At 38.1% G+C, this 18,446-nt stretch overlaps 1 protein-coding gene across 1 annotated transcript; it reads left to right on the plus strand.

Annotated features, from left to right (window-relative positions):
- The first annotated feature begins 1,776 nt into the window (after positions 1-1,776).
- On the plus strand, positions 1,777-13,170 carry LOC122033888. The gene is made up of 3 exons (XM_042593040.1): positions 1,777-2,028; positions 2,113-2,791; positions 13,001-13,170. The coding sequence occupies exons 1-3, from the start codon at positions 1,777-1,779 to the stop codon at positions 13,168-13,170; spliced, it is 1,101 nt and encodes a 366-aa protein (XP_042448974.1).
- Positions 13,171-18,446: the final 5,276 nt, after the last annotated feature.

Genomic DNA, 18,446 nt, shown 5'->3' on the forward strand with positions numbered 1-18,446 from the left:
GATTTTATTTTTTAAAATCTTTCTTATGTGGAAGCTATGGTTTTAAAAGAGAGTTTAAAATTTAAATATTTCCTTTTATAGTTTTCTACAAAAGATTAAGAGAAAGGTTTGATATCTTTCCTTATTGTAGTTAAAAGGAAGATTTTAATTTTTGATAAAACTTTCCTTTTTTAACCATCCTCATGATTTTAAAAGAGAGTTTTAAAATTTTACATCTTTCCTTTAATAGTTTCTACAAAAGATTAAGAAAAGATTTGATATCTTTCCTTATTTGTAGATTGAAAGGAAGATTTTAATTTTAGAGAAAACTTTTCTTTTTGTAAATCATCCACATGTTTTAATCGAGAGATTTTAATTTATAAAAGTTTCTTTTTATGACCAACCATGAAGAGAATTTTTAAAAGAGAAATTTTTATTTAAAAATTTCCGGAAACAAATTAGGAAGTTTTAATTTTGTGTTTAAAACTTTCCTTCCTTGGAGGATTAGATATGGCCAACCACATTAATAAGAGAAAAGGAAATTTTTTTTATTAATTAAAATTTTCCTTTCAATGGCAAGGAAAATAAGGAAGTTTTTATTAAAACTTTCCTTATTTGCCAAGACCAAGGAATATAAAAGAAAGGCTAAAGGTGGCTCACCTTATAACAATAATACATCTAGTATTCCTCTCTTCCTTGGTGGTGGCCGGCCCTCTCTTCCTCTTCCTCTCCAATTCTTCTTCCTTGTGTGGCTGGCAACATCTACATCTCAAGGAGCTTGGTGGTGGCCGGATCTTGTTAGAGGAAGAAGGAGAGATAGTAGACTTTGTTTCTTAGCATCCCTTGGAGCTTGGTTAGTGGCCGAAAGTTCTTCATCTCTTGAAGATTGGTGGTGGCCGAAACTTGCTTGGAGAAGAAGGAAGCTTGGGTGGATTCTCGTCTCGGTAGATCGTCGCCCACACAACGTCCGAGATAAGAAGAGGAATATGATAGAAGATTGCGAGGTCTATAAGCTACAAAAGGTATAACTAGTTATTATTTTTCGCATCATAACTAGTTCATTTTTTTGTTTAGATCTTGAAATACTAAACACAAGAGGCTAACGTTTCTAGGTTTCGAATTTATGGTTCGAGTTTGTGTTTCTTTTGTTTTTTTTTTCGATCTTGTGATTTGATTATTCTTAATGGTTAAACCTAGGGTTACTATAAGGAGATTAAATATTGAATTTCGTTGAAAGACTTTGTCTAGGAAGTGGTGGATGCTCCCATATCCAAGAAGGCCTAGTGCCTCGCCATGTTTAACTTGGAAGCCGATCTCTGAAATAAATATTTAATCGAATTTGTAACATGGGCGAATTTGGATTAATAAAGTTAAGCATCGTTTGCAATCCAAGTCTAAACCTCTAAGAACAGATAAGTTGAATTTGGAATCAATAATGTTAAGTTCTGCTTGCGATTCCAAATTTAATTTCAAAAGAACACAATAGGTTGTTACGAATGGTACAAGACTTGTACAAAATTTTTGTACAGGGGAACCGGTACGATATTTCGAGTAGCAACCAATAGGAGGAATCACCCAAACTTCTCATACCAGAACAATCAGGACCAAAGGCCAGCAAAACAATAGAGCTATCAACCTGGACAACAGCGCTACTCACCTGAGCAGCAGAGCTACTCATCTGGACAACAGACTTTTCAACAATAACCTTCACAATTGTCCAGGATTGAAAAGATGCTTGAAGAAGCTCTCTCAAAGCAAAAAGAGATGAAGAATGAGATCAAGCTGTTAACTCAAAGAATGGAAAATTCTGAGAAACATCAAAAGATACAAGCCATCCAGATAGCCCAGATAGCCCAATCCATCTCAAGAGCACAGGGAACATTTCCAGGGAAGCCAGATATAAACCCAGTGGAACACTGCAACCGCATTGAGCTGAGGAGTGGACGAACTTTGGGAGACACCCAAATCATTACTCAGAAGGAACCTGACTCAGAGAAAGGGCCCTCTCCCCTAATGCCCAATCAGACTCAAAATAGGGACGGAGAGGAGGTTACTAAGAAAGTTGAAGGAACTCCTCAAGTTCCCCCACAGAGTCAGATGATTCCTTTCCCTCAAAAACTGATAACCTCCTAGAAGGATGAAGAGTTCAACCGATTCCTGAAGAAGATCAAGGAGATTTGCGTAGAAGTATCACTGATAGATGCACTGCACCAAATGTCGAAGTTCGCAAAGTTCTTAAAGGGTATTTTATCTAACAAGAGGCAAAAGGGCGACTTTGAGACCGTAGCATTAATAGAGAATTGCAGCGCTCTACTTATGGCAAATACTCCACCAAAACTTCAGGATCCAGGAAGTTTTTCCATACCGTGCAAAATTGGTTTTGAACTCATACAGAGAGCTTTCTGCGACTTGGGGGCCAGCGTTAGCCTACTTCCATACTCTTTATGTAAGAAGCTGGGACTCCAGAATATTAAACTGACTACTATGGTACTGCAATTAGCTGACCATTCATATAGATACCCAATGAGAATAGTTGAAGATGTTCTAGTAGAAGTGGGTGGATGTATCGTTCCCACAGATTTAATTATTTTGGATATGGAGGAAGATCCTAAGATACCGATCATCCTTGGAAGACCATTCCTTGCCACAGCTGGAGCCATCATTGATGTGAAAAATCACAGGTTATCTTTGAAGATCGGTAAAGAAAAGATTGAATTTGATTTATCTGATTCCTCCATCTGCAACCCCTCTTCTCAAGATAATTCTAGCAAGATCAGCATACACAAAGTTGAGGAGTGCAATTTCCATGAGAGTTCCCCTCTAGCGAACAATAAGAAATACATTTGTCCTGCACGAGCGAAACTAAAGGCGCAGACTAGAGCATTAACCCTAGGAGGAGAGCCGTGCTTCCATGGGTTTAGTCCACATTAACTGAAACGGGGTCGAGCTAAAGACCTAAAACAAGCACTTCTTGGGAGGCAACCCAAGGGTTTTTCATTCTAGTTCGTTGTTTTAGTTTTGGTGAGTTTAGTTGAGTATTTTTTATTATTTCTTTACTTTTGGGTAGTCATTTTTAGGATGTGTAGAGCCTCCATGAGCTGGCCGTGAGAGTTTCATGGGCGTGGAGGCGTCAGAGGAACCGAAAGAGTGAAAGGTGAGTCACCATGAGCCTAAAGGAGTCGGCCGTGTGATCCCACACGGTCGTGCGAAGCCAACAGAAAGATGAAGGCCATGGGTCATGCAACCTTGCACGACCATGTGACCTATGTAGAGAGAAGAAGGACATAGGCCGTGCCAATTAGCACGGATGTGCGAGACTGCCAGAGAAGGAGAAGACTCAGGCCGTGCCAATTGGCATGACCATGAGACTTGTGTAGAGAAAAGGGAGGAATGGGCCGTGCTAATTGGCATGACCGTGCGACCTTGGCCGAGTGGAGAAAAGAGGAGGTCGTGCCAATCGTCACGACCGTGTAGAATCCAACCTAACCCGGCCGTGTTTATAAGACACGGTCGTGCCCCTACCCGTGTGCGCTGCCCACTTCTCCAAAAAACCCTATTTCCATCTCCTTCTCTCCCAAAAGTCTTCTCCTTCCTACTACACCTCATCAAACCCTAATTTCCCACCTCTAGAGCTCATTTTTGCTTAGATCTACATCTAGATCTAACACTTCTTCAAGCCACAAATCCAAAAAGAGAGAAGAAACTTCCCTTATTTTCCTTCCTCTCCTCCTCTCCCATCCTCAAGACCCATCTCCACAAGAAATTCCTCAACCTTACACCATGTCGCAGATCTTGAAGAGACTTCACTGAGGAAGCATTGGATCTAGCGAAGGAGATGCACCGGGAGGCGTCAAAGGCAAAGGGAAGACATCTTCTTCAAAAGGCAAAGGAAAAAGGGTGGCACACGACGAAGGTAACGAAAATGAGTTCAATATTATTTTTAGAAATCATGAACAAAAAGCTAGATATGATATCCTTGTCTCCAGGAAGATTACATGCAATAAATATATGGATCCCATTACTATGGACATGCTAGGAATTAGGGATGATGTAGATTGAATGATTAGTTCCTAGATTAGATGATTACATGCACTAAAAATGAGTTATTAATTTCCATTTGTTGCTTTATGGGAGTTATTGATTTAGAGTATACAAATTGCCAACTAATGTACCAGAACAGATAATAACCCTATTTTTCTTAATAACCACTTTGTCATCAAAAGAAATAACATATCCATCCAAAAACAGTTTAGAAACTGAAATTAAATTCTTTCTAAAACTTGGTACATAAAGATAATTTCTTAAAATCAAAGTTCTATTCCTATCAAATGATAAGTAGACATCTCCCACTGCAACAGCCGCCACTTTCGTAGCATTGCCCATGTAGATGGTTATCTCTCCCTCATATAGTCGTCGGATTTCCTAGAACCCCTACAATGAATAGTAGATATGATCAGTAGTTCCTGTATCTACACACCAGGTACTAGTAGATAACACCGCTATATATGTTTCAACTACTAGAGAATAAGATATACCTTTATTATTCTCTTTCCTATGAGGACAGTCCGCCTTCCAATGTCCAAACTACTTGCAAATGAAGCACTTGCCATTGGCTTCTTCACTCCTACTTTTAGTCCAGTACCTAGAGATCAATTCACTTTCTTTGCCGAGCTAGCTTGTTTCTTCTTCTTCTTCTTCTTCTTCTTCTTGCCTTTCGACTTAGAAGTAGAAACATTTTTAACAAAATGGATTTGAGAACTATGACGAAATAACCCTTCTGCTGCCTAAAGTTCTGTTAGTAGTTCCGCCAATGAATAAATCCTTTTATTCATATTGTAGTTCAAGCGGAACTGCTCAAAATTTTTGGGTAGTGTTTGGAGAATAATATCGACCTGGGTTTCCCCATAGATTTCAGCTCCAAGGATTTGTATCTCATTCAAGTAGGCCATCATTTTGAGGATATGATCCCTTACGGGTGTTCCCTCTGACATGGTGGTTGTCATTAAGTTTCTCATAGCCTCTTGCCTAGAAGCCTGATTCTGGTGTCTGAAGAGTTCCTTGAGATTGTACATCATATTATAGGCAGTAGGCATGGACTGATACTGATGTTGCAACACATTTGACATAGAAGTCAAAATGTAACACCGCGCCATCTCATCTGCCTTGACCCATTTCTTATGATACTCAATCTCCTCTTCACTAGAATCAGTATTAGGCACTTCAGGGCAGACCTCTAACAGTACAAACTTATAGCCTTCAGCAGTTAGGACAATGCCCAAGTTTCTTTTCCAATCTATGTAATTGGGACCAGTAAGTTTGTTCTCTTTCAAAATAATAGCCAGTGGGTTGAAAGTCATCCTAAGAATCACAAAATAAGTTTTGGCCAAAACTTTAGAATTTAGAATAATATTGAGTCCTCAAACAATATTATTTAAATTCACTAACACCTCAAAACACTGTGAATTTTGTATGCTACGATAGTGTGGACGTATATAAATTCAAACATTTGTAAGAGGATGTTTTACCCATTAATTTTATTCTTGTCAACCTAACTTTATGACAAATAAAATTAATAGTTGGTATTTCTTCGGTTACACAAATAATAGCAGTGACTCTGATGGGGAGGATACTATTATTAAATGCGCCTAAGTGTATACTGATATGGGTGTAACGCCCGCCCTCCCTGCTAACCCTAAGGGACGGGGCTACGATACTCTACGTACATATTACAGCGGAAGACTTAAAATAATTTTTATTAGATTAATAAAACTTTTCTTTTGTTTGCATATCCGAACTACACTAATATGGTTTCCATAACATGATAACCAGATAAATATAAACATAACATCAAGTCACCCATTTAGTACTACAATTTATGAAACCAAAGCGTAATTCTTAAAAGTTCTTAAAGCAGGTTCTTATTTGGTTGCCTAGCCACAGCCACACACATCTCCTTGCCTCTCCTGCTGCTCCTTTAGCACATCCAGCTTTTTCCTTTATCTGCGGTACAAGGAAAAGTAAGCTGTGAGCACTCATGGCTCAGTAAGTTCCTTTCCTACTCACTAAAACCGAAAATCATCATATGATCAAAGAATATCTCAACATACATGATCTCAACTAGTCATGGCATAACATATCATACTCTTTAAGCATATCATGCAACATAACAAAAATCATAACTAGTCATGGCATATCATCTCTTAAAGCATAGCATGATACATAACATAATCATATCTAATCATGACATATCATAGCATCATCATAAGGTAGCATGGCATATCAAGCATAGCATGAAACATAACATAATCATATCTAATCATGGCATATCATAGATCATAGCATCATCACAACATGATCATAAGGTATATGCAATATGATTTTGAAAACATATATCCGAAAAACATGTGTATGTCTCATGATCTTTAAAACCATTTCTTCTTACATATATACTTGAACGTAATATCAACATATTCAGGGCCCCGGCTTAGTACCACATACATACATAATGCGCGCATCCTAAGTAGATCCAAGGTAGTTAGTCTTGATCCTACTAGGAAACTAGGCCCGTAGCTCGACCTAGGGGCACGTAAGGAGCCCACCCTTTACTAGGCCCGTAATTCGACCTAGGGGCGCATAAGGAGCCCACCCTTTTGGTACAAGACATTCAAAGTAAAATACATGTCATACTTATACATATCATACATCATACAAGCATGCATCACTTAGGCATACATCATATAAAAGTATGCATCACTTAGGCATACATCATGTCATAAAAGTATGCATCACTTAGGCATACATCATATAAAAGTATGCATCACTTAGGCATACATCATATTAACATGCATATCATAAAAGCATACATATTTTAAGCATATAGCATATCATCAAAGTATGCATATTTCCTTCCACATAGCATATCATAAAAAGCATGCATATTCTAAGCATATAGCATATCATCAAGCATACATATTCTAAGCACATAACATATCATCAAAGCATGCATATTTCTAAACACATAACATATCATCAAAGCATGCATATTTCTAAACACATATCATATCATAAAAACATGCATATTCTAAGCATATAGCATATCATCAAGCATGCATATTCTAAGCACATAACATATCATCAAAGCATGCATATTTCTAAACACATATCATATCATAAAAACATGCATATTCTAAGCATATAGCATATCATCAAGCATGCATATTCTAAGCACATAACATATCATCAAAGCATGCATATTTCTAAACATGTATCATATCATAAAAACATGCATATTTTAAGCACATAACATATCATCAAAGCATGCATATTTCTAAGCACATATCATATCATGGAAAGTAGAAATCACAAGCATACATGTTTAAGCATAAGGGTGTATCATGTAATTATACTATCATAAGAAATATGGTAACATAGTTAGCTTGGGTTCTAAGCTTCCTAATCTCTTGGGTTCTTATCATGGCCGAACCCCCTTAGATCTCAATTTAGGTAAAAACAACCTCCAAGCATGTGGAACCTAAATTATCATTACATAAATTTCATAGGAAGCATTATAAGTATGATTTACTTGGTTTCTAAGTTCTCCAAGTCCCTAAACTTCATGTGGCCAAACCCTATCAGGTGTGAAACAAGGTCCCAAATGTCATGAAAGCATGGAAACCTTAAACCACATTTATAGCATTTTTTCCAAGTAACATAGTAAGCATATTGAGCTAGTTCCTAAGTCCTTCAAGCCCTTAACATATGTCATGGTCAAACTTTTAACAAGTGTTCATTAGGGCTAAAAACAAATATACAATCATGTGAACTTGAACTAACATCATGTATAAATTCATAACAAGACATTATACAATATGTATGGCCGAAACTTACCCTAGCCTCAAATAGGTCATTAACCAGCATATAGCATAGGAACTTTGTCTTTCTACTTATCATATTTCATGTAGAGTGACATAAGCATATTTAATTTTTGTTCTAGGGTTTCTAGGGCCTCTATCCCTTCATGGCCGAAACATACAATGGTCCATTTAGGTCATGGAAAAATTGTACAAGCATGTGACACAATCAACACATTATCATCTTTCCATAAGAAGCATTTTTAACACCTTTGGTTTCATTTCTAAGGCCTCTAGGTCTTTTAAACCCTACTTGGCCGAAACTCAACAGTATATAAACTTGCTTCAAATAGCCTAAAAGCATAAGAAATCATACAAGTTTCATAGCATGTATAAAGACAAGCATAATAATCATACATGTGAATTGTGTCTTAGGCTTCCTAGGTTTCTTTCCCTTTTTCTTTTATTTTTCCTCATGGCCGAAACCTACCAATCTTTAAACTAGGTTTTAAGTGGCCTAAAGCATGGACAACCTAAGTAAGTTTCATGGCAAAAATTACTAAGAACATTATATACAAAGTGGGTTCATAAACAAGCTAGGACCCTTGTGATCTTACATGTCATATATCATGTAACAAATTTTCTATACTCCAATTAAACATGAGAGCATTAAACAACTTTCATATCATGATATCACAGAGGTCTTGAGCATATTAGAATTTTGTTCAAGCTTTTCTAAACTATCCATCTTATCATGGCCGAAAATCTAAAATAAGAGTTTATGAATTTCTAACAATGTTCAACATGCAATTCTTTAAGAGAACTCTATATTCTATCATACAAACATGGTTACTTAAATTAAAGGTCTTCCTAACCCTAAGCCCTTTTTCTTGGCCGAAACATATAAATGGATTTCTTTTGGTTCCAAGTAACTTTCAAGCAAGAAAACCAATAAAAGACCCTTAGTAGTTCATGGAGGGAATCTTGTACTAGTTTGGTTACACCATGTTTTCCCTAACCTCCTTAAAATATTTTTGGCCGAAATTCTAGGGTTAGGCACTCCTCTGATCAAGCATCAATTAGGTATAAAAACATGAAGAAAATCCTTCCTACATAGCATAGAAAACATATCATAAAATAAAGACTTGTTTAAACCTTCCTAGATTTGAAAACCCTTTCTTTAGCCGAATTTTCTAAAATTCTTTCCTAGGTTTTCTAATCCTCATAAAATCCGAAAATCACATAAAAAGCCTTGTACCACAGGTGAGGGGAAGCTTACATCCTTTTCGCTTGTGGATCTAAGGTATGGTGATGGAAGAAGTAGCCTCTTCTTCTAGTTCCTTTCCCTTGATTCCCTTGCTAAGTCCTCCTTGTATCTTAGGCTTTCTTAGGGGAAAAACCTTGGCTTTGGGGCTGAAGATGGAGGAGAGGGGACTGATGGTTTCGGTGAGGGAGAGGAAGAATGAGAGAAAATGAGAGAAAAAAATAAACTTCTCTTTTCTTGCTCCCTTTTATGTTAAGGGGGAAGAGGTAGCAAGATTGATTTTTGCTTTCCTTCTCCCTTAACCCATTTTCTATTTTTCTTTCATTTATTTTATTTTCTAATTTATTCTCATCATTCATGATGAAATAAGGGGGAATGAATCCCCTTAATTCTTCATTTAAGGTCACGGCAAGAGAGGGAAAAGAGAGAGGAAGGGAGGAAGGCAAGTTGCCTTTCTCTTGCTCTTTTCTTGCTTTCTCTTCTTAGATCTTTACTCCTATCTTTATCATGCATTCCCTTTCCTTGCTATCAATATCTTCTCTCTATCCCAATTGGTTTCTACTAATTAATTCTATAAATTATAGTATAAGAGGTTCAAGGTTCAATCCTTGACCATTCCCTATTTTTATTTCTTTTTATTTATTTTTGGTTCAACATTCCACTAATATTTTTCTAAGGCAAATTCATCATTCTCATATTTATCTTAAAAGCTTAGTGGGTGTTACAATGGGTTAGGTTTAGTAGGTCCCCGGTGAAAAGGGGAAAAAGGATAGCAGAATTAAGCAGGTATGCATACCGGCCGGGGTAACGTGCTTGAGAAAGTATAGGCCAAGGCCGGTCGGGATAACAAGCTTGAGGAGGTATAGACCAATATCAGACGAGATAACAAGCTTAAAGAAAAATAGGCCAATATCGGCCGGGATAACAAGCCTAATAAAACATAAGCCAATATCGGCTGGGATAACATGCTTAAAGAAATATGGGTCAAGGCCGGTCGGGATAATAAGCTTAAGGAGGTATAGACCAATATCGTCCGAGATAATAGGCTTAAAGAAATATAGGCCAATATCGGCTAGGATAACAAGCCTAATGAAATATAAGCCAATATCGTCCGGGATAACAGGCTTAAAGAAATATAGGCCAAGGCTGGTTGGGATAATAAGCTTAAGGAGGTACAACCCCATATTGACTAGGATAACATAATATAGCCCAATATTAACTGGGATAACATAATATAGACCAATATTGGCCGGGATAACAGGCTTAAGAAAATACAAGTCAATACCGCCCGGGGTAGCAAGTACTTCTAGAATGTGCATAAATAGCTCATGAAAATATCTATTGCATATGATTGTATGACAGGTTGACTAATCTGGCGGGAAAATGTCTCTAAACTCTTCTACATGCGCTAGATGACAAAGAAGGTACATCTGGGGTACAAAAAAGATTCCTTAAAAAGTTATCTTTTGTAAGTACATGACTGACATCATCTCATAACAAACTCTAACAAACCGAGGTCCACTTCATGACTACGGAGGTTATATAAAGTGGTATAAAAAAGGGAATCCTCTCCGTTGGTCAGGTATGCTCAGGCTCATCACACTCACAACCCACTTTACAAACCCTAATTTTTAATCACTGTTCATCTTCATCTTTTTCCTCCCACACCAAGAGAGATCACTAACTTGAGCGTCAGAGGGCCTAGCCAGGGATTCCCACCCTGGTCTTAGGTCACTGATGATAGTGTTGTCGGTTCTCTTGTGAGCAGGAAGTCATCAGAGTTCCAGATCTTGGCATTTTTTCACTGGAGCCTTCCTTTTGTCTTTGGATCTTGGTACGAGGAGGGCGTTTGATGAGTTCATTTTCTTAGATCCGATTTGGGTTTCTCGGATCGGTAGTCCACAGGTATTATCCTTCAGCAGCGGTGAGGTTTTCTCCCAGCTTTCCATTTTGTCAAGCTTCTCAGATAGGATCAAATTTGGCGTCGTCTGTGGGAAATTCATCTGAATCTGAGATTGCAATATGGAAGACGCTGGAAAATTGAACCTACTCACCATTAGTCGCAAAGATCTGGATTTCCTCATCAATACCCATGTCCATAAGGCTCTATAACAACAACAACATCAACAACAAGCTCATACTGGAGCTACTCTGCCAGTGGCTCATAATCCGACAGTCTCAACCACTGATCGACTAAAGGGAAAAGTGGCGGAGGAAGAAGATCGTGTATATATTACTCCAGCCACTGCTTCTCCGACCCGGTGCCCTCGAGCCTTTCTTCGTACTCCTTTCGAGCAGGGAGGACGGAGACCTATCTTTCAAGAATCCTCTGGCGAGGCACCAGATAGAGAGAAGCGCAAAGCTAAGATGATGGTAGCTAGTGATAGCTCACCAGAAAGAATTATCTCTCCATTTTCTCAAAGTGTGTTAGATGATCTACTTCCTAAGAGGTATCAAAATCTCCAGATCAGCGAATACACTGGGACCACAGATCCAGAGGATCATTTATTAAAATTTGAGAATGTATCATTATTGCAACAGTTTTCTGATGGAGTGAAGTGCCGGATGTTCCTTACAACACTTGGAGGAGCTGCTCAATGGTGGTTCAAAAGATTACCGGAAAATTCTATCCGAAGATTTAAAGATTTCAAGAAGGTTTTCTTATACCATTTTTCCAGCAACAAGAGGTATCATAAAACTCCCTAGAGCTTATTCTCAATTAAACAGGGACCCAAAGAGGCCATTAGAACCTACATCAAAAGATTCAACCAGGTAGCCATTGACGTACCCAATGCTACCACCGAAATATTAGTAAGTGCTTTCTCTCAGGGCTTGAATGATAATGACTTCTTTAAAGATTTGGTGAGAAATCCTCCTGCCAATTTTTACTCATTAATTGAGCGTGCTACTAAATTCATTAATGTTGAAGAAGCTCAGGCTGCACGTAGAAAAGAAGATACTACTTCTTCTGCTCCTGTTAAGGAGAAGGCTCCCGCTCCAGTTCCTCCCCCAAGGGGACCTCGAGTAATCCCTCCGCCCCATCGTCATCTAGAATATCGCCCATAAGCGGTACAACATGTGGAGATGCAACAAGAAGCACCAAGAAGATGGTGCACTTATCACAAGACCAGCAGTCATCATACAGAAGACTGCTTTGTTCTGAAAAATAGGAAAGCAAATAGGGATCACTATCAGAGGAAAAACTATTATCAGCAACAATATCCCAGTCAGCAAAGCCCACTCAAATTAGAATATCGCCCGGTCGAGCCTCAACAAGGTGTATTACCAGTCCCGGTTGGTACAACTCAGGTGCCTGAGAAGACTCAGCCTGAGGCCATGACCGCCCGACAGGAAGAAAATAGGAGCAATGCCGCCTGAGGCAGCATTAATATGATCACGGGTGGACCCACTGATGGAGATTCTAACAAGGCCAGAAAAGCACACACACGAAGACTCGAGATCCATGCTGTAGGATGCAGCATGGAAAGAGCAGCAGGGACAGAAATCAGTTACGGACCCAAAGATCTTGAAGGGGTAGAAATACCCCATGATAATGCATTAATAATTAAGGCTGTGATAGCCAGTTATACTATTTCTCGCACCTTCATAGACAACGGTAGTTCTGTAAATATTATTTTCAAAAAGGCTTTTGATCAACTGTAGATTAACCCGAGCGAACTCTAATAGATGGTGACTCCTCTATATGGATTCACTGGTAACGAAGTACAACCGCTGGGTCAAATAAAGTTGGCCATATCTTTAGGAGAGGAGCCCCTAATGAGGACAAGAAGATCTTACTTCATGGTGGTGGATGCCCCATCCACCTATAATGTGATATTGGGTCGACCGACCCTAAATGAGTTTAGGACGGTCGTTTATACTTTTTGCCAAAAAATTAAATTTCCAGTTGAGGACCAGGTCGGGGAAGTAATGGGTGATCAGAAGACGACTCAAAAATGCTATGTGGAGATAGTCAGGACTGAGGCCAATGCCGCTCAGAAAATGCAAAGAATGGAGGTTAATGCTATTCAAGAGAGGCCACCTGTCCTGATTTACGAGGAGAAGCAAGAGATCTAGATGTTGGATCGAGACGCGCTAGAGGGGGGGTGAATAGCGCTCGCGGCTATTCGTTCGATTATCGGAATCGTAAAACTATCAAAGTAAATTTACGCAGCGGAAGTAACGAACGCAATCAAAGAAGAACACAAGTAGTTTTACTTCGTTCGGAGCCTAGGTCGACTCCTACTCGAAGGCACGCGATCCTTGATCTCTTTCGGTGGGCAACACTTATAAGTACGAAAAAGGAGTACAAGATTTACAATTAGTACAGTAATTAAAAACAAGTATACCGACGACAGAATCGTAATCTCGAAGCTCCTGGTCGTCGTGGACTTGTAACAGCACTTCAGGGTCGTTGAATGAGCAGCACGCAGCACAAGGATTGCTTGGAAGTTGTGTTCTGAAGCTGCTGGTCGAGACCCCTTATAAAGGGGGTTCAAGGCGCCTTACACTGTTCACCAAGGCGCCTTGAACGAGCCGAGTCACCCGCGTGGATCAGCACGGACCTGGTCGAACTCTATCTAGTTTAAGGTGCCTTCAGCCTATCCAAGGCGCCTTCAACCTCCGGTTCAAGGCGCCTTGATCTCCATTCAAGGCGCCTCCAGTCTGCTGCGCTGGCCTTTTCCTGGCTCGCACCCGAGGCGCCTCCAAGCTCCATGGAGGCGCCTCGGACACTGTTCATCCGAGTCCTTCTTTGTGTTTTTGGTACCTGCAAGTATGTTAATCCAAAGATACCTGCAACACAAAGTTAACACAACATAATAGTATGAATATGAAATTATGACAGTCTCCGGACTCTCCGGGTCTGACTTCGGGTTTCCAACCGGAAACCCTAGGTCGACCCGACGCCTACTGTTCCCTCTACGGGGAACGCGTCCTCACCTACTCCTCTCAGGAAATTTTACCTGTTGCCAGTACGATCCTCCAGATCGACTGGACTTTTGCTCGGCACTCGATGCTCCCGGACTTTCTGCTGAACATCCGCTTCACCGGCCAGTTCAGACTTTCACCTGGTTCGCGACACCAGGACTTTCCACCTAGGGTTACCACCCGCTAGGACTTTTGCCTGAAGCCATCGACCTGCCAAGACTTTCCGCATAGGGTTACCACCCCCTATGACCTAGGGTTACCACCCCCTAGGGTTTTACCTTGCCTAACCGCAGTTAGGACTTTCCTGAAACACTCAGCAAAAGCTGTCAGATAACAAAGCACCTTAACTTTGAATCCTTTGCCATAATCAAAACTTAGGTTCGATCGTTGGATGCTTCCCGCACCTACAATCTCCCCCTTTTTGATTATGGCAATACGTAATTCAAAGTTAAAAAAAAACATTTGTAATAACTGAATATATGTAATAACTGCATAACGTTAACCAGGCTTAAATAAACTTCAAATGAAATAACAGTTAAGCTGGAAACTTTTTACCTTGGTAATATTAGACTCCCCTTAATAAAAGCCCGCCTTTTATTAAATACTTTGAATTTTCCTTTAACTTTTAATTTACCTACTCGCCCCCTTTGCCATACATCAAAAATAAACCAGTTTGAGAGTAGATTTGTATTTTTCTGAAGGAAAGTTTTCAAAGAAAAAAATAAATTTTCTTTTTGACAAAACGACTTAGCTTTTTGAATTTTGGGATTTGCCAAATATGAAGGTACTTAGCTATATATTTAGCTTTGAAATGATTTGTCTTGAGAAGATATTTTGCAAAAATAGCTAAGTTTAGAGTACAGTATAACTAAGTCTAGTTAAAATAGTCTTGACATTAACTAGGTTTGAAAATAGGAGTATTTGAATTTTCAATAAAAGGAATTGTTTAGAAGTTATAACATATGAAGTCACTTAAAAACTTTTAAACCGTTACAAAAAAGTTGACTAGATTTGAAAATAATTGAATATTCACTACATAGATAAGTTTTCTGAAAAACTGTAATTAAGTTTTGAATACCCATTTTGAAGAAGGAAAGAGGGAGTAGCAGTAGTTTGTTTTCTAATCCAAGTATGAGTCAAATTAAATTATTGAGTTTAAATTGATTAAGTATCAGAGCCTTTAAAATAATTAGGTAAAGTAATTTGATTAGAACCTTAAGTACTATCATGCTTGACCAAAAAATTGAAACATACTTTTCCTAATTGTCTAACCTTTAGCTACTTGCTGATTGCCTAGAGGGCAGTAGCTTTCACATGGTTAGTCAAGTTAAGTCTATTTGGTCCAGTTAGAATTGGCTAGAGCTGGAAGACCTGACTTGATTACTATTTATGATGTGTTTAACGCCCAGACTCATATTGATGCACAAATATAAGCATTCCTGAGTCCAGGCTGTACCCTATGCATCTCACGCCTTTCTAAGTTTTTCAAACACAAGCAAGGTAGACCTAGGTGTTTGTGAGATGCTCTGGCTTTAATCTAGGGGGAACATGATTTCTAGGGGAAAGCTTAGGCTAGATCCAAATGTTGAAAATTCTAAGAAATTAGAATTTTGAAATAAGTATTTTCCTAGAAATTTAAAAGCAAATGATAACCAAACATTGTCTATTCTACCCAACACATTCCTATTTGTCTTCTAAGTGAGCTGAACTCAAGTTCAGGTAAGGGTTTTGTGAAGATGTCAGCTAGATTTGATTTTGACTCAACATAGTTGAGTATAATATCACCCTTAGCTACATGATCCCTTACAAAATGGTGCTTCACTTCTATATGTTTAGTCCTTGAGTGATGAATTGGGTTTTTTGTTAAATTTATGGAACTTATATTATCAATTGAGATTTTTGTGTTATGATAGTTTAGTTGATAGTCTTTAAGAGTGTGCATCATCCAAAGCAATTGAGATGTGCATTCACCTAAGGCTATATATTCAGCTTCAGTGGTAGACAAAGCCACACAATGTTGCTTTCTACTTGACCAACTTACTAGGCATTGTCCTAGAAATTGACAACTACCACTTGTGCTTTTTCTATCTAACTTGCATCCGGCGTAATCCGAGTCAGAATAGCCAAGAAGGTCAAAGGTGCAAGTTCTAGGGTACCAGAGTCCTATATTTAGAGTACCTTTAATGTACCTAAGTATTCTTTTAACATAGGTTAAATGTGACTCTTTTGCACAAGACTGGTATCTTGCGCACATACCAACTGCAAATAATATGTCGGGTCGGCTTGCAGTTAGGTAAAGCAGGCTTCCTATGGCACTCCTATAGTACTTTGGGTCTACTGGTTTGCCTTCAGGGTCAGAGTCTATGTTAATGTTGGTTGCCATGGGTGTATTTATTATTTTTGAATTTTCCATGCAGAATTTTTTAATTAATTCCTTTGCATATTTAGTTTGATAAATATATATTCCATCTTTAGTTTGTTTTATTTGTAAGCCTAAGAAAAAATTAAGTTCACCAACCATGCTCATTTCGAATTCATTTTCCATTAATTTAGTGAATTCTTTTAAAAATTTAGAGTTATTTGATCCAAAAATTATATCATCAACATAGATTTGAGCTATGAAGATGTCTTTGTCTACAGTTTTTACAAATAGAGTTGGATCTATTTGACCTTGGTTGAAACCTTTGGATATTAAGTGATTTGACAATCGTTCATACCATGCCCTAGGGGCTTGTTTAAGTCCGTACAAGGCCTTTTTTAACCTAAATACATGATTAGGATATCCTAAGTCCTCAAATCCCGGGGGTTGGCTTACATATACTTCCTCCTTAATAAATCCATTTAAGAATGCTGACTTGACATCCATTTGGTATAGTTTAAATCCTTTGTTTGCTGCATAGGCTAACAACATTCTAATGGATTCTAGTCTAGCTACTGGGGCATAGGTTTCATCATAGTCCAAACCTTCAACTTGACTGAATCCTTTAGCTACAAGCCTAGCCTTATTTCTAATTATTTCGCCTTGATCATCTAGCTTGTTTCTAAATACCCATTTTGTATCGATTATTGATTTATTTGAGGGTTTAGATACAAGTTCCCAGACTTGATTTCTCTCAAATTGGGCTAACTCTTCCTGCATAGCTATGATCCAGTCCGGGTCAGGTAGTGCTTCTTCTATTGTTTTTGGTTCGATTTTAGAAATTAGGGCAATCTGACTGTGAATTCTGTAGGAGGATCTAGTTCTTACCCCTAGATTTGGATCACCCAAAATTTGATCAGATGGGTGAGAGATACTGACCCTAGTTGGTCTGATAAGTGGGTCAGGGGCTGGTTCCTCTGGTTTATTAAGATTTGGTTGAATTTCATCATCTTCTATATTTCTTGGATCAATATCAACATTCTCATTTATATTTGGTAGATTATTTTCTTCATCAAATATTATATTAGTTGTTTCTTCAACTTTTAGGGTGTTTTGATTGTAGACTCTATAGGCTCGACTGTTTGAGGAGTATCCTAAAAATATTCCTTTGTTAGATTTGGGTGTGAATTTTTCTTAAATAATCTTTAGTGTTTAAAATGTGAACTTTACATCCAAATACTTTTAAATAATTTAAGTTAGGAATTTTATGATAATATAGTTCATAAGGGGTTTTCTTGTGAAATTTGTTGATCAAAATTTGGTTTTGAATATGATTTGCAGTATTTATTGCTTCTGCCCAGAATTGGTGATTTAAATTATATTCATTTAACATGGTTCTAGCGACTTCTTGTAGAGTTCTATTTTTACGTTCCACCAGACCATTTTGTTGGGGGGTTCTAGGACATGAAAATTCATGTTGATATCCATTTATTTTACAAAATTGGGTAAGTTTATGATTTTCAAATTCCCCTCCGTGATCACTTCTTATTCTTTTAATTTTAGTATCTTTTTCATTTTCTATTAATTTACAAAAGTTACTAAATATTTCATAGGTTTCATCTTTAGTTTTTAGGAATTTTACCCATGAAAATCTAGAGTAGTCATCAATTATTACTAAGCAATACTGGTTCTTGCTTAGTGACTTAGCTCCATGTGAATCAAATAAGTCAAGGTGAAGGAGCTCAAGTAAGGAGCTGGTTCTTTCAAGATTTGTTGATTTGTGTGTTGACTTAGTTTGTTTTCCTTGTTGACAAGCATTACAGATAGAATTTTCAATGAATTTTAGGTTTGGTAAACCTTTAACTAGACCATTATGACTCATTTTTGAAATGAGTCTAGTGTGAGTGTGACACAATCTTCTGTGCCACAAAGTAGTTTCCTCTTCTTGTGTTAGAAAACACTTTGTTGAGGATGTCGGTAGATTAATTGAATACATATTATTTATCCTAAGTCCCTTAAGTAAGATTTCAGGATTTTCAATGTTTTTAACTAAACACCTGGTTTT

The sequence above is a fragment of the Zingiber officinale genome, chromosome 11B (assembly GCF_018446385.1).
Source record: "Zingiber officinale cultivar Zhangliang chromosome 11B, Zo_v1.1, whole genome shotgun sequence".
Classification (NCBI taxonomy): Eukaryota; Viridiplantae; Streptophyta; class Magnoliopsida; order Zingiberales; family Zingiberaceae; genus Zingiber; species Zingiber officinale.